We start from the raw sequence: 15,872 nt of genomic DNA, 5'->3' as shown, positions 1-15,872 counted from the left end.
GTGCGGATGCCTGATGAATGTCTTCCAAAGCAACTACTCTATTCCAAACTTAAAAATGGAAAGCGTAATGCTGGTGGTCAACAAAAGGGGTTTAAAGACTGTCTCAAGGCAAATCTTTAAAAATGTAGTATAAACACTGACAACTGGGAAACACTGGCCTGCGAGCGCTCCAAGCAGAGAGCAGCCTTTACCAAAGGTGTCATGGGCTTTGAAGACACTCGATCTCAGGACACAAGGGAGAAACGTGCTAAGAGAAAGGCGCGCTTGGCAAATCCACACCGTGATCAACTCCCGCCCGGAAACCAATGTCCCCACTGTGGAAAGACGTGTGGATCCAGAATTGGCCTCCACAGTCACTTACGGACCCATTGTTAAAACCGTGTTTATGGAAGACAATCTTACTCGGATACAAGCAATCGCCAAAGAAGAATAGAGGCAGTCCTTGTGGCATTGAGGTCCTGAACTCAATGATACGGGGATGCCAGCAACAACAGCAGCAGTAGCCCTGTGAGGTCCTAATCCAACTCTATCCACCACGCCCTACCTGGTCTCTTATTTTCTTAAATCTTACCATCCCTGGCTACTAGCCTTGCTAGCTGGGGCGAATGGGATTAGGAGTCCATCAACATCTGGCGAGCCACATACGGCCCCCCCCATTATGAATCATAGAGCGAAAGGGGGAGGGCTCATTTTGCAGAGTGCCTGTGCCGCATCTGGCAGCCTTCGCATGGGAGCCCATAGTGCTGCAAGCGCGCCTATCCAACTCGTTTCCTCCTTCCTCTACAGCTGTGGGCGTGGCCGGCGGGGATCCGAGAGGATGCTTTTGTCCCGCATGTCACCTGAGCTGTCGGGGAGCTGCCATTGGCTGAGAGGAGAGAGGGCTGAAGCCGCGGAAGCCACCTTTAGTTTGGGAGCAAGATGGCGGCGAGGAAATTGAGCGGCAAGTAAGTGTTGCTTTAAACGTGCGTTTAAACGGCTTATCTCGCACCCCAAAGTTCCACATTTATTCCTGCATGTTGTTAACCGGTTGCATGGCAATCCTGTGCTTTTCCACTGAGAAGTAAGCCTCGTTCGGTTTAATGGTTGCTTTCTCCTGAGTAAGGGAGGCTAAAATTTGGCTGTGTATGTCTCCTCGGAAGTAAGCCCCGTTGAGTGCACTAGGACCTACTCCCAGGCAAGGAAGTGTAGGATTTCAGCCTGTGAAAGCCCCACTAAATTCAGTCCCCATCGCATTGCAGCGGGTTTGGACTGGATGGTCCTTCGAGGTCCTTTCCAACTGCAATCTATATTTCAATAGCTTAGTCAGAAAGTCCAACGGCTTATTATTTCGTTTAATTGGTCTGCTGCAGTTTGGTTTCAGATACGGTGCTTTAGAATGATAGTTTTCATTACGCCTTTGGGACTGGTTGCATTTTTCCCCTACCTAATTATCCTAGGGGTCCCGTGGGTGAGACAGAGAGAGCGCAAATGGAAGGAGAAAGAAGATGTTCAGTACTAGACCTTAGCTGAGTGTAGGTCAGTTCCAGTTGCATTGTAAATCCTATGAAGGTGTATGCAATTTAAATTGTGCATTTTTCACTGCAAAAGGTTGGGAGGCACTGATTGGGGTGTGCTATTTATGGCCTAAGCCACTGTGAGAACAGAATGCTGGACTACCGGTAGAAGGGCTCTGTTTTAGCCTGATCAGCTACCGGGCTCTTCCTTTGCTCTTATAATTGTCTGTCCATATCGTTTAACTCTTCTGAGGGAAATCTGGCAAGTTTTTTTTTTAAAACCAACCCTCTGTTGCCTCATTTGCAGTATCTCAGCAATGTTTCAGAGCCAAGCTGAGGAACCATGCAGACAGTTCTTAAGACCTGCACACACTTCTTAAGTTAAGAAGGCCCTGATTTAACTAGGAATGTAGAATGCTGCTTCATTGTGAACCAGACTATTTTCACGGTGTGGCAGTTGCTCTCCAGGATTTTAAGCAGGGTTCTCTCCTGTCCTGATCTGGAGATGCTGGGGATTGAACCTGAAACCTTCTGCACGCAAGGGGTTGCCTGTAAAATATGCCAGAGGCAATGATGAGTGAAGTATAGTCTGAACTGGTATTGCCACAACTTCTGGTTTGGCTCTGACCAGGACATGATCACGTAATCTTCTCTCTGAGCGGATTTTGGCTGTCTGCATACAGGTGATCTGCTCTCCTTGGCTTTGCAAGTGCAAAAATCCCACTGCTCAATGTGGCTTTTGTATTGGAGGTTGCTGATATCAAAACAAAACACCTTAATGTTGTCTGGAAGTTAAGTCCAATTGAATTTAGTGGGGGGCTTACTCCAGAGTAGCTATACAATCTGGAGAATTAGCATCTAGTGATTGCAGTGTGGAACTGTGGAGGGGGGAGGGCAGAAAGTTTTGAATTAAAATGTCCAATGTCCTACGTGATCTGGTGTTTATTTTCCAGGTCTAAGCAAAAATAAATAAATAAAATTGTAATCCTAAACATGCATCTTTACTTCAAACTAAATCATGGGGCCTGCTGCCTAGTAAGCAAAGCACACTGAATGTGAATTAAATGTTCTAAGTAAAAAAAAAGATCATAAGTTTTCTTAGATATTATTTTTATTGGAATTCTTAGTAAATAAGAAATTCTAAGTAAATTTTATTGGAATTCTAAGAAAATATTTTAAGGCATCTAAATACTTTAAGAACCTGCAGTTGTGAACATGGTGTTTTCAATGTCAAGGAATCTGAAAAAACAGGATGATTTATACATTTGTGTATATAAAAAACTGAGTCTATGACCTAGGAGACCAGGGTTCAAATCCCTGCTCAGCCATGAACCTCACTGGTTAACCTTTGGCCAGTGCCTGCCTCTCAGCCTAACCTACCTCACAGGGTCGTTGTAGGGCTTGGGGAAGGGGAGACCCATGTATACACCTTGAGTTCCATGCAGAAATGCAATGAATAAACACAGTGCACAACTTTATCTCAGCATAGCTTAACCATTTTATGTTAGTTTGGACCCCCCCCCCCAAATGACGGCTAAACTTTTATTTGGGACTTGTCATATCCTTTCCTGTAACCTGATACCCTCCAAACGATTTGGACTACAACTCCCATGAGCCGGAAGGGCAAGGCTGGGGTTGAGGAAGAGTCCAAAATGGCAGTGGTGGCTTGGGATGATGGGAATTGTAGTGTAAAACATTATTTGTCTTGTATGTTTTTTGGATTGCATTCGCTTGAACGTTTTAACAGGGACATCTGCTTCCATATCTTGCAGGTAATGGTCTTCTGTTCCTGCTGATGCATAGAAGAGGAGGTGGTGATGATGATGATGGTGTGGGAGGTTCGCCCACCAAGTGCCATGCTCCTGAAGGGGAGCCCTTGGAGGAGAATCCTTCCTAGCAGAGTCCTGCTCTGACCCTCGCCCTCCCTCACCGGATATTAAGAGCATCTCCTGGAATCAGAGACAAAAGCGAATGGGCGAATTCAGTTCGGGTGACTATCATATCTACTACTGTGGGCAAGAATCCTGTAGCAGAAATGGAGTGGCCCTCATAGTCAACAAAAGAGTGGCAAAAGCTGTAATGGGATGCAATCTCAAAAATGACAGAATGATCTCGATACGAATCCAAGGCAGACCTTTTAACATCACAGTAATCCAAGTTTATGCACCAACTACCGGTGCTGAAGAAAGTGAAATTGACCAATTCTATGAAGACCTACAACAACTTCTAGAAATGACACCAAAGAAGGATGTTCTTCTCATTACAGGGGATTGGAATGCTAAAGTAGGGAATCAAGAGATAAAAGGAACAACTGGCAAGTTTGGCCTTGGAGTTCAAAATGAAGCAGGGCAAAGGCTAATAGAGTTCTGTCAAGAGAACAAGCTGGTCATCACAAACACTCTCTTCCAACAACACAAGAGACGACTCTACACATGGATATCACCAAATGGGCAGCATCGAAATCAGATTGATTATATTCTCTGCAGCCAAAGATGGAGAAGCTCTATACAGTCAGCAAAAACAAGACCTGGAGCTGACTGTAACTCAGATCATCAGCTTCTTATAGCAAAATTCCAGCTTAAACTGAAGAAAGTAGGAAAAACCACTGGGCCAGTAAGATACAATCTGAATCAAATCCCTTATGAATACACAGTGGAAGTGAGGAACAGGTTTAAGGATTTAGATTTGGTGGACAGAGTGCCTGAAGAACTATGGATGGAGGCTCGTAACATTATACAGGAGGCAGCAACGAAAACCATCCCAAGGAAAAGGAAATGCAAGAAAGCAAAATGGCTATCCAACGAGGCCTTACAAATAGCGGAGGAGAGGAGGCAAGCAAAATGCAAGGGAGATAGGGAAAGATACAGGAAACTGAATGCAGATTTCCAAAAAACAGCAAGGAGAGACAAGAGGGTCTTCTTAAATGAGCAATGCAAAGAAATAGAGGAAAACAATAGAATGGGGAAAACCAGAGATCTGTTCAAGAAAATTGGAGATATGAAAGGAACATTTCGTACAAAGATTACCATAATCAAGGACAAAAGTGGTAAGGACCTAACAGAAGCAGAAGACATCAAGAAGAGGTGGCAAGAATACACAGAGGAATTATACCAGAAAGATATGGAGGTCTCATACACCCCAGGTAGTGTGGTTGCTGACCTTGAGCCAGACATCTTGGAGAGTGAAGTCAAATGGGCCTTAGAAAGCATTGCTAATAACAAGGCCAGTGGAAGTGATGATATTCCAGCTGAACTATTTAAAATTTTAAAAGATGATGCTGTTAAGGTGCTACACCCAATATGCCAGCAAGTTTGGAAAACTCAGCAATGGCCAGAGGATTGGAAAAGATCAGTCTACATCCCAATTCCAAAGAAGGGCAGTGCCAAAGAATGCTCCAACTACCGCACAATTGCGCTCATTTCACACGCTAGCAAGGTTATGCTTAAAATTCTACAAGGCAGGCTTAGGCAGTATGTGGACCGAGAACTCCCAGAAGTGCAAGCTGGATTTCGAAAGGGCAGAGGAACCAGAGACCAAATAGCAAACATGCGCTGGATTATGGAGAAAGCTAGAGAGTTCCAGAAAAACGTCTACTTCTGCTTCATTGACTATGCCAAAGCCTTTGACTGTGTCGACCACAGCAAACTATGGCAAGTTCTTAAAGAAATGGGAGTGCCTGATCACCTCATCTGTCTCCTGAGAAATCTCTATGTGGGACAAGAAGCTACAGTTAGAACTGGATATGGAACAACTGATTGGTTCAAAATTGGGAAAGGAGTACGACAAGGTTATATATTGTCTCCCTGCTTATTTAACTTATATGCAGAATTCATCATGCGAAAGGCTGGACTAGATGAATCCCAAGCCGGAATTAAGATTGCCGGAAGAAATATCAACAACCTCAGATATGCAGATGACACAACCTTGATGGCAGAAAGCGAGGAGGAATTAAAGAACCTTTTAATGAGGGTGAAAGAGGAGAGCGCAAAATATGGTCTGAAGCTCAACATCAAAAAAACCAAGATCATGGCCACTGGTCCCATCACCTCCTGGCAAATAGAAGGGGAAGAAATGGAGGCAGTGAGAGATTTTACTTTCTTGGGCTCCTTGATCACTGCAGATGGTGACAGCAGTCACGAAATTAAAAGACGCCTGCTTCTTGGGAGAAAAGCAATGACAAACCTAGACAGCATCTTAAAAAGCAGAGACATCACTTTGCCGACAAAGGTCCGTATAGTTAAAGCTATGGTTTTTCCAGTAGTGATGTATGGAAGTGAGAGCTGGACCATAAAGAAGGCTGATCGTCGAAGAATTGATGCTTTTGAATTATGGTGCTGGAGGAGACTCTTGAGAGTCCCATGGACTGCTAGAAGATCAAACCTATCCATTCTTAAGGAAATCAGCCCTGAGTGCTCCCTGGAAGGACAGATCGTGAAGCTGAGGCTCCAATACTTTGGCCACCTCATGAGAAGAGAAGAATCCTTGGAAAAGACCCTGATGTTGGGAAAGATTGAGGGCACTAGGAGAAGGGGACGACAGAGGACAAGATGGTTGGACAGTGTTCTCGAAGCTACGAACATGAGTTTGACCAAACTGCGGGAGGCAGTGCAAGACAGGAGTGCCTGGCGTGCTATGGTCCATGGGGTCACGAAGAGTCGGACACGACTAAACGACTAAACAACAACAACAACAACATGGTGGGGCTGACCAACAAGGTGCTGCCATGGTATTGCTGGGTTACTTGCCACACTAGCTGGTTCCGAGGGGAGCTGCAGTCAACAGTTGGCCATCCTAGGGCCCATCTGCGCCGTACATTTAAAGCAGTGTCATAGCCCTTTAAACAGCCGTGCCTTCCTCCAAAGCACCCTGGGAGATGTGGCTTGCTAAGGCTGCCGAGTTGCTAGGAGACCCTGGTTCCCCTTACAAAGCTCCCAGTTTCCTTGGGAGTTCCTTGGGAAGAGGCATTGATAAACCAGACGTCGTAGCTACGTGAGGGGAATAGGGATCCCCTAAAACAGGCATGGCCAAACTTGGCCCTCCAGCTGTTTTGGGACTACAACTCCCATCATCCCTAGCTAACAGAACCAGTGGTCAGGGATGATGGGAATTGTAGCCCCCAAACAGCTCTAGGGCAGTGCTTCCCAACCTTGTGCCTCCAGATGTTTTCGGACTACAATTCCCATCATTCCTGACCACTGGTCTTGCTAGCTAGGGATGATGGGAGTTGTAGTCCCAAAACATCTGGAGACACAAGGTTGGGAAACACTGCTCTAGGGCCAGGTTTGGCCATGCCTGCCCTAAGAACTCTCCGCACCCTTGTTCCAGCATCTATAGAGGGCCATAGGTTGTGCATTCCTGTATTGCTCACCAGAGCCAGGCCCTGACTTCTGAGAGTTCTCTAGTTGGGGCTTCTCCAGCTCCTTGGCTAAAAGAGCAATTTCGCTATGCAGGTCTCCACCAACTCTCATCTGCAGCACCTGTTCCATCAGGCTGCTGGGGACGGATGGGAATGAAGGGGCTCTACATCCAACTACTGAAAGCTCCTCTTCCCATTGGAAGCTTTCTGTTCCAGCTGATCATGGTGAGAAACCTTTGACTAAGACGAGTGCTTTCCCATCCTCTTCCCTCCTTAACCCCCTTTCCTTTTGTGTCACGCCTTTTATATTGCAAGTCGGCAGGCAGGGAACTGTCTTACCAGTAAACTCTGCTGGGAGCCTTTTTTTCTTCTTTTTTGCTAAAGAGCGGGAGATTTATTTATTTTTAACCTAAAACAATAAATAAATTGTTCTCTGTCATGACCAAATTGGATGTTGTGACTCTAACTTAGCAAGCACATTTTTGTTTTTTATGTAAATAGCAGCCGGGGGGGAAACCGAAGCGGCCTCAGGAACACAGCAGATGGTGGTAGGGAGGAAAGGGTTAATGCCCCATAAACACTGCCCCTGGGAAGCTGTAAACCGATTTCCCTGAAATGCAAATACAGTGGTATCTTGGTAGTGGAACAAATTGGCTTCCAAATGCCGCAAACCCAGAAGTGAGTGCATAGCTGCCAAGTTTTCCCTTTTCTCGTGAGGAAGCCTATTCAGCATAAGGGAATTTCCCTTAAAAAAAAGGGAGAACTTGGCAGCTATGAGTGAGTATTCCAGTTTGTGAACGTTTTTCAGAAACTGAATGTCCGACGCAGCTTCCGATTGAGTGCAGGAAGCTCCTGCAGCCAATCAGAAGCCGTGCCTTGATTTCTGAACCATTTCGGGAGACGAACAGACTCCGGAATGGATTAAATTCGAGAACTAAGGTACCACTGTAGCAGTTTTGGATTAGATTTGTTAGGGCTCTGGAAGGGACACATGTGTTGATACCATCACAGCCTAATTTGTTCCAGGGGGAAATTAGCTGAGCAACCAGTAGGAAAGTTGAGGCACACCACACTCTGCACAGGAAGCCTTCTGGATTCTCATATATGGGAGCCTGCAGTGGAGGTGTGCCTTCATTTACTGAAAGGAAGAAGGCAAAGCAGGCTTATCTCTCTAGTTCTCTCACTCAGCTTCTAGGAGAAATAAGTTGAACGAGATAACCAGAGAGTTCTCAACAGTCAGAGCCTGCCTGCTTTTCCTATGGTAGCCAAGCTCACAGAGACCACCAACATCACGGGATGCCTGCATAGCAGATAAATTTCATGTGTGTACAAGAGAATCACGTACCCCACCCAGCCGTGTGGTGCCTGAGACAGAGGGTGCGGGCCACCCCCATCAGTTTTCAGGGGTGTACAGTTTGACAAGGTGCTGGAGTTCCGTGGCGTAGCCTGTGACAGGACACCGCTGGTGCTGCTTCACGTAGTTGTAGGCGCAGCGGTAGCAGAAGACGAAGCCGGAGGTGGAGAGGGCCGTGTCGTTGGCGCGGATTTTGCGGCAAAGCGGGCAGACGGTCTTGAGCTTCGGCAAGAGCGGGGAGCCTGCCCTGCGCTCCAGGTGGACGGGCGGCGGAGGGGTGGGCAGAGCTGTCAGGGACTTGATGGACTCCTGGTTCTCAGACGAGTACCACCATTCCAAGAACTGGAGAAAGAAGACGCCCACGGAGAGCCCGGTGGAGAGGGAGAAGGCCAGGCCGCCCAAGGCTTTTTTGGCGGCAGACTGTAGCTGCCGTTTCAAGCTGTGAGAGAAAAGACAGATTAAAAAAAGAGCACGGAGTGAAGGCATCTTCTCTGCTGCCAGCTGACCACTGTAGTCAATATCTTGGGGCTGGATTGATGCAATGCAGTCTTTGTGGGGCTGCCCTGGGGCCTGGATTGGGGGCTCCAGCTGGTGCTGAATGCGGAGGCCAGACTGCTGATGACATTGGGCTGAGAAAATTTGACACTACTGCTAACTGTCTCTGCCGGCTGCCCATCTGCTATGGGCAGGTGCTTCTCTTAATTTGCAGAGCCCTGAACCACTTTGGGCAGGGTACCTCAGAGATTGCCTGAATCCTTATATTCCAGCTCGGTCACTGAGCTCATCTGCAGGAGCGGAGTGGGTTCCTCGAGTTAGAATCATAGAATTGTAGGTTGGAAGGGACCCTAAGGATCATCTAGTCCAACCCCCTGCAATGCAGGAATATGCAGCTGTTCCATATAGGGATCGATCCTGCAAGCTTGGCATTATCAGCACCACGCTCTAACCAACTGAGCTATCCAGGTTGGTGAGGCTCATTTGACAACAGGAAGAAACCGAGTCTTTAGTGTCATCTGCCCAAAACTCAGGAATCTTCTGCCAATGGAGACTCAGCAGACACCTTCTGTGCCAGCTTTTAAACTGCCTGCTGAAAACTTTTCTATTCTCAAATATAGGCAATTAAGGATAGATCGGTTACCTGATTTCCTATTTCAATTTTTAAAATTTGGACTTTATTCTACTGTTCTATGCACAATTAGTCTTACCACCTTAGAATTGTAGAGTTGGAACGGACAACAAGGGTCAGCTACTCCAACCTCCTGCAATGCAGGGATCTTTTGCCCAATTGCTGTAGACTGCTCCAGTATTTTGGTGTGAGGCTCTGGCAGGGTCATAGAGCCCTCCCATCTTCTTTCTAAAGCTGGAAAAACATTAGGCTTTGGGAAAGAGGTGGGCGGAACCTAGGATCTTGCCAGAGCCATCACAACTCCTTCCCAAAACCCAACACCAACACTTGCATACCTGGCTTTGGGAAGGCAGCACAAGGGCTGCGGGTGTCAGATGTTGCTGAGGGCCGCCAAAATAGGCTGCATGCGTGCTGGACTGCCCTGGTCCATACAGATGGTTTGGCTGTCCTTATGTCCCTGACAGAGCTTGCCCATTTCAACTCACCTTCCTGCTGGCTGTGGGCTTCCGCTCCCAGCCGCTGCCTTCTTCTCTAAGGCTTGCACATCTTCCGCCGTGAGCCTGACCAGCTGGACGCCAGCCAGCATCAGCATGGGCGAGTGGTGCCGGGACTTCCCCAGGACGTAGCAGAGCTGCTGGACCAGGAACCAGCCCTCCCAAGCCAAATTCACAAAGGGGTAAGCGGCCAGGAAGGCCCTGTAGAACCGCTTCCAGGACGACGATGGCGGGTGGATGGAGTAATCGTCCTCCTCCTGGAGACGGGAAACCAGCGCCTCCAGTTTGGTCCTCAGGTAGGGGACGAGGACCAGCAGGCAGAGGGATTTCCAGTGAGGCCTACACGGCAACCCGGCAGTGACTGACCGTCTCTCTCTGGGTTTGCTGCCCCCGTGCCTTAGCACCTCTCTCTTCAAGCTGTAGAAATTCTCAGCGAAAGAGGCGCTGCACCTTGAGAGGAAGTGATGCTGGAGGTGCAGATCCAGGAGGGTGTAGATTTCGTCAAACCAGCGCCACAGGAAGCCGTAACGGCCAGGGTTGGATTCAGCCAGCACCTGCCACAAGAGAAAGCAAGGCCTAAGTAAGGGGTAGGAAGTCTCTCCCCACCCCCCTCCACCCCTGATGAAAGCTGCATTTTCTCAGGGGTAATTCTCAGCCCCAGCCAGCATGGCAGGCACTTGTTTGCGGAAGGCTGCTGTAGACAATCCTGAGCTAGATGGAACAATGGTATTAAGAGCCCTTCTGGACCAGGTCAAAGGCCCATTGAGTCCAGTATCCTGTTCTCCCCGTGACCAAACAGATGCCCCTTTGCAAAAGCCTGCAAGCATGCAAGGTAAAACACAGCTTCCTAGGTTCTCCTGAGCTGCTTACTAAGTTATTTCACTTAACAAAATTTATATACAGTATATTGTTTGATTGAAGCTGTTTATAAAAATATAAAGCATAATTACTGACAAGCAGGTATATAAAAATATTCAATGGTTGATTGAAATCAGCAGTAGCTATAGGTTGAACATATAAAAATGTGAAAATGTTTTTTGAAAAAAAACATTTTGAAAAATGTATTGATTTTGCCATAGCTCGCAATCGCCATCTAGTGTCACATTTGCATAATGCACTTTACAATACACTTAAAACGTTTTATTTGCAGCCATCTTTGGCTGGTCCTGCAAGCAGTGGGCTTTCTTGCTGAATGTCACTCAGCAGTGTGGAATGCCGCCCACGGGGCATTTTTGTTACCTTGGCCACATGTTGCAGGGCGGGCCTTACGGCTGACATCAAGCTGTCTTGGGCAACGACCTCAAAGATGGACGGCCTATCCTCATAGATGGAGGCTGCAGTGAGGTGAGCCCCACGCTCTGCCATGGTGTCTTCTGGGATGGAAAATCAGGATTGCTGGTGAAATCTTACGCTAATGGAAAAACAAGAAAAATGGTTACCGTAGACTGCCATTAATAGGGTGCACAAAGCTTCTGGATTTGGCGGGGGTGTTAGGGCCATTCACCTTTCGGTGTGCAATCCTAAAGCCTATTGCTTTGGACTTGATGAAGCACCGCAAGCTTCTAGCCTTCAGGAATTGGAATGAGGCTTCGGAAAAGTTAAGGCTGGGAAATGACAGCACCTGCACTTGGGAGGAAGGTCTCTAGTTCAAGCTATGGTGGCATCTCCATATAGGATGGGGAGAGACTCCAGAGGGCTATTGCTGCCAGTCAGTGTAGGCAATACTGAGCTATGCAGAGCAATGGCCGGACTCTGCATGAGACTGCTTCCTATGTACCCCCATCACCACCCACCCCTCGGGAGAAGGAAAGGCAAAACCCAGGTGGCGCTGTGGTTAAACCACTGAGCCTAGGGCTTGCTGATCAGAAGGTCGGCAGTTCGAATCCCTGCGACGGGGTGAGCTCCCGTTGCTTGGTCCCAGCTCCTGCCAACCTAGCAGTTTGAAAGCACGTCAAAATGCAAGTAGATAAATAGGAACCGCTACAGCGGGAAGGTAAACGGCGTTTCCATGTGCTGCTCTGGTTTGCCAGAAGCGGCTTTTTCATGCTGGCCACATGACCTGGAAGCTATACGCCGGCTCCCTCGGCCAATAATGCGAGATGAGCGCGCAACCCCAGAGTCGGTCACGACTGGACCTAATGGTCAGGGGTCCCTTTACCTTTACTCAATCAAACAATATTATTATTATTATTATTATTATTATTATTATTATTATTATTATTATTATTATTATTAGCAGGGGTGGGCTGGGGTCTTCCCTTTCTTCCCCTCCCTTCCCCGCGCTTCCCTCTTAGCACAACCTCAGATCCTCCTGCACTCCATGGGTCTCCTTCTCTCCTGGGCCAAATGTGAGCCCGGAAGTAGCTCAGGGCAAGCCAATTGTTCTAGCCTTTCTTCCTCATCTCTATGGTAAGGTAGAGTTAGGAAGGGGCTAAGGCACAAGGCATCTTATTTTGTTGCATGTTAATTAATATACTGTATAAATAATGTATAATATAGCAACCAATATAAATATATAATAATGATTTTTTTTTTACTAAATATAAAAAATGCGTATTGACACACACGCACAGATATATGCAAAAATGAAGATTTTATTCATATATAAAATAGAACATTTTTCAGGAAGTAGTATGATAAGGGGGTGGAACTTTCTGCAGTGGCCGGAAACCCGCTATTGCCGGTGGGAGAAGGTAAAGCGTCTCCGCCCTAGCTTTCATCATCTTCGTGGTTCAAAAAACCCCGCATTTATATCTTCTTTGAGGGGCATAATGAGCGGCCTTTAAAAAAGAAAAGAAAAAAGAAACGCACAAGTGTGGTGTCAGGTATGTACATGGGCCACTCATTCCTTCCTATATCTATGTCCTTCCGGCCGGAAGTGAGCGTGGGCCGACCTAGGCCCCTCAAGTTCTTTGGCCAGGGGACGCTCTAGGCGAGAAGGCGTGGCGGGGACGGGTGGTTGGTCCTCCGAGACATCCCGGTTTCCGGCCGCCTCCCCAGCCGAGCTGCTTGTGGATTCTCCGCGGCCGTTGCTGCCCCCCCCCTCGCCGCCAGCGAAAGAGGCTCTCGAGGACCCGCCTCCCCCTTGCAGGTGAGTCGGGGGGAGGGGCACTTCGGTGTGGCCCCGCCCCTCGGGGGAAATTGGGGGGGGTCTCGTAACGGGGAGGGGGGAGACGGATACCTCTGTTTTGGGTTGGGCGAGAGGAAATAGGGGAGGGGCACATCCCTTCTCCTTTCCGAAAAAAGGGGGCAGCATCCATTTGGGGATGCTAGGCTTGGGGGAGCCCTCTGTTGTTTGTTGAGGGGGGAGGGCAGGAATTGGGGCTCCCTCCAAGGAGGGGCTTGAGGTGGGGTGGGGGAGGGGCATGCCTTTCAGGAGGGCTGGGGGGGGCGATGCGTGCACCTCCCCCAGACTAAAAGGATTCTTTATCTTCCCCCTACCCCAAGGTTGTGCGGGGTGGGGCTGGGCTTGGCAGTAATATTATTACTGCCATTATTGCTTTTACTACTACTATTATTATTATGGAGCAAGGTGAAGGGCTTTGGCAGTGTTATTAATATTAATAATAACAACAGTGTAATTTGTTTAATCATTTGTTAATCTGAGTATTTAGATTCTTTGTACCCAGCTCTAAAGGCGGCCAGAGTGGCTTACCTACAGTCTGTACGGTGTGTGCAATATTGCACGTTGTCCCCGCATTGGGGGCAGCATGTGGGGGGCAAGCGACAGAGATCATGGAGCACCCCAGTGAATGAAGAAAGGCATTCGGAGTTGGTTGTGGTGGGAGGCTGGAGAAAATGAAGGATGGGCTTGTTTGGAGTGAAGGAATTGGGGGACCTGGGGTTTGGGGGGGAACTCCAGTGTGGTTTCTACAGTGGGGGTTGCTTGAAAAATAGGTACTTTCCCCTTTTCACTGGAGCAGGTGGAGAGAGGAAAAGTGGGAATTGGCCCTGGTCTTATGAATGGAGGCAGGGCTGGGTCAGGTCAGAGACAGCCTTCTGGGGGTGGAGAGTGTCTTGGAGGCTTGGTATAAATGAGCATAAAATGGAATATTGGAGAGGGTTGAAATAGGTCAAGATTCCGGCATGGGATGGAGGCAGATTCCGTCCTCTTTTTATATCGCGTCCTAAACCTGTCTCTTCCTCTCCCCACTCTGCTGCCTTTTTGGGGTTTGGAAACTGGGCTCGGGTAGTGCCCCCTCAATGCAAAGTTCAATTGAGACTTCCACTCTTTCTTGTTGGGTCTCTCATCCCAAATCTTTGTAACTCACTGGATTCAGATTTCCAGGTTGGAAGGGGTGTTCAGAGTCTGAGAGAGAGAGAGCATACCAGATCATCCTCGTATCATTTAATTTGAATAGGTCCCAAACTAAACTAAAGAGGAAAAGCTTAGAGCAGATTCAAATGTTTTTCAGGGGAGAGCTTCCCCCTCCCCCCCCAGTTTAGCCAGAAGGGCTGGAGAAGCTCAATTTTTGGAGTGGTGGCCTGGATTTTTAACCTGGGCCAGAAATAAGACTTTTTGCCCTGGAAATCCCTCCCTTTTGGATCCTGGAAATATATGCAGAGGGCAAAGCAATTTGCAGTTTCTCAGAGGGCAGTCTGCCCCTTTATACATGCCAGCTAGGACTAGGACCAGGATCTGATGAGGCCTTGGGAAATCTATTCTGCATCCTTTATACCAACATTTCTGAATCTTACACAATTAAAGATTTGTCCTGTTACAACATGGATTTGTATCCAAGACTCCTTGAACCCCCCCCCTTAAATTTGAATGCATCACTGTCAAAATTCTGCATCAGTGTCAGATTGCGATTTTGACCCCTGGCCTTGTACCATACCTAGAGAAATAAATCAGATTTCTTCATGCTGTTATCAGGATCTTAATTTCTGGTCTTTTCTGTGCCAGGTTCACTCACCCTGTTCATTTTAATTCTGCTTTAAATCCAGGTTCCTTTAAGTCCTTTAGTATTTACTTCCTGCTATTGCTTTTTGATTATTGAAATCATGGTATATATTGTACTTTTTAGCACTGTTTGTTGCTTTGTAAGCAGCCCAGGTAATATTTAGGCCTATATAAATTCAATAAACAAAAGTAGATTTCCAGTAAAGGGTATCCCCTCCTCACAGTTCCCAGGAATTTGGTTTGGCGTGATAGGTCATTAGATGCTCCCCACCTGCCAAAATCACTTTTGGGTCTATCAGATCTTGGTTCCTAGAAAAATGCACTGGCACCAGCGAGGCACCCCTCCTGCATAGACTGCTATGGGATGGCTAGATGACTCTATGAGAGGTCTTTCAACTGTCCCTGGTTTTAAAAACTCGCTCAGGCATCTCTCCCTGCTAATTTTACCCAGGGATGGGAAAAACATCTGCAATCTTGAAATGCCAGCATCCTGCCTTATTGTTGTCAATTAGATTTCTGTCTAATTTCTATCTATCTTCCAGCAGAGATTCAGCAGGTGCCCTTGCTTTTAACTTTCAGGAGTCTCTGGAATATATATATATATATATATATAAAAATCTTTTTATTCAGCCAGTCATTTTAATTATTGTTTTGTACTGATTTGGATGAGTTTTGGGTTTTTTTAAGTTCCTCTTTCTACAAAATTTATACATACCGCTTGATTGTAGTAAAACTTCTAAGTGGTTTACAAACGATATTTAATTTGCCAAGAAAAAACAGGTAAAAATGTTTTAAAATAATTAAAATTAATGGTGAAAGAGATTAAAACACATCTCCTATGTGTCTGGAAAGACCTACCTACCTCAACAATTTCATTTTAAACAGGCAGCCTACCTGATGTCTATAGATAGGAATTTCTGAAGTGTTGGTGCGACCACACTGGAAGATCGATTGCTTACTATGTTTAAAATCATTTTTATTTAATACAAATTTTATATTGCTCTATGCCACCCTGATATTTTATGAGATGGCGGTGTGTGTGTGTGTGTGTGTGTGTGTGTGTGTATGCATGTTTGTAAGTATATATGTATGTTTATATGTATATATGTAGGGCAGGATTTGAATGCAAAAAAAAAAGAATGAATG

At 46.8% G+C, this 15,872-nt stretch overlaps 2 protein-coding genes and 1 non-coding gene across 4 annotated transcripts in view; 2 read left to right on the top strand and 1 right to left on the bottom strand.

The window, feature by feature from the left end:
- The first annotated feature begins 2,058 nt into the window (after positions 1–2,058).
- LOC118097441 (Z30 small nucleolar RNA) lies at positions 2,059–2,155 on the top strand. Its single transcript, XR_004694047.1, has one exon. It is a non-coding gene; the product is annotated as a Z30 small nucleolar RNA (small nucleolar RNA).
- Positions 2,156–7,226: 5,071 nt separating this feature from the next.
- PEX12 (peroxisomal biogenesis factor 12) overlaps positions 7,227–15,872 on the bottom strand; it is a 36,720-nt gene continuing 28,074 nt past the window's right edge. The window contains exons 1-4 of one of the 2 annotated variants that reach the window (XM_035140132.3): positions 12,124–12,205; positions 11,063–11,234; positions 9,815–10,377; positions 7,227–8,642 (exon numbers count right to left, since the gene is read on the bottom strand). In XM_035140132.3, the coding sequence (XP_034996023.2) occupies positions 8,243–8,642; positions 9,815–10,377; positions 11,063–11,188 (1,089 nt within the window). In that variant the 5' untranslated portion in view covers positions 11,189–11,234; positions 12,124–12,205 and the 3' untranslated portion in view covers positions 7,227–8,242. Of the gene's footprint in view, positions 8,643–9,814; positions 10,378–11,062; positions 11,235–12,123; positions 12,206–15,872 lie in introns of those variants that run through there. The other variant, XM_088657727.1, reaches the window with a different exon arrangement.
- LOC148683564 (AP-2 complex subunit beta-like) overlaps positions 12,754–15,872 on the top strand; it is a 29,164-nt gene continuing 26,045 nt past the window's right edge. Inside the window, exon 1 of the mRNA XM_088657726.1 lies at positions 12,754–12,914. The gene's annotated coding sequence lies outside the window, so the exon portion shown is untranslated. The remainder of the gene's footprint in view (positions 12,915–15,872) is intronic.

The sequence above is a fragment of the Zootoca vivipara genome, chromosome 14 (assembly GCF_965207765.1).
Source record: "Zootoca vivipara chromosome 14, rZooViv2.hap1.1, whole genome shotgun sequence".
In the NCBI taxonomy this organism is placed as follows: Eukaryota; Metazoa; Chordata; class Lepidosauria; order Squamata; family Lacertidae; genus Zootoca; species Zootoca vivipara.
This window is presented reverse-complemented; position numbering and strand designations above follow the sequence as displayed.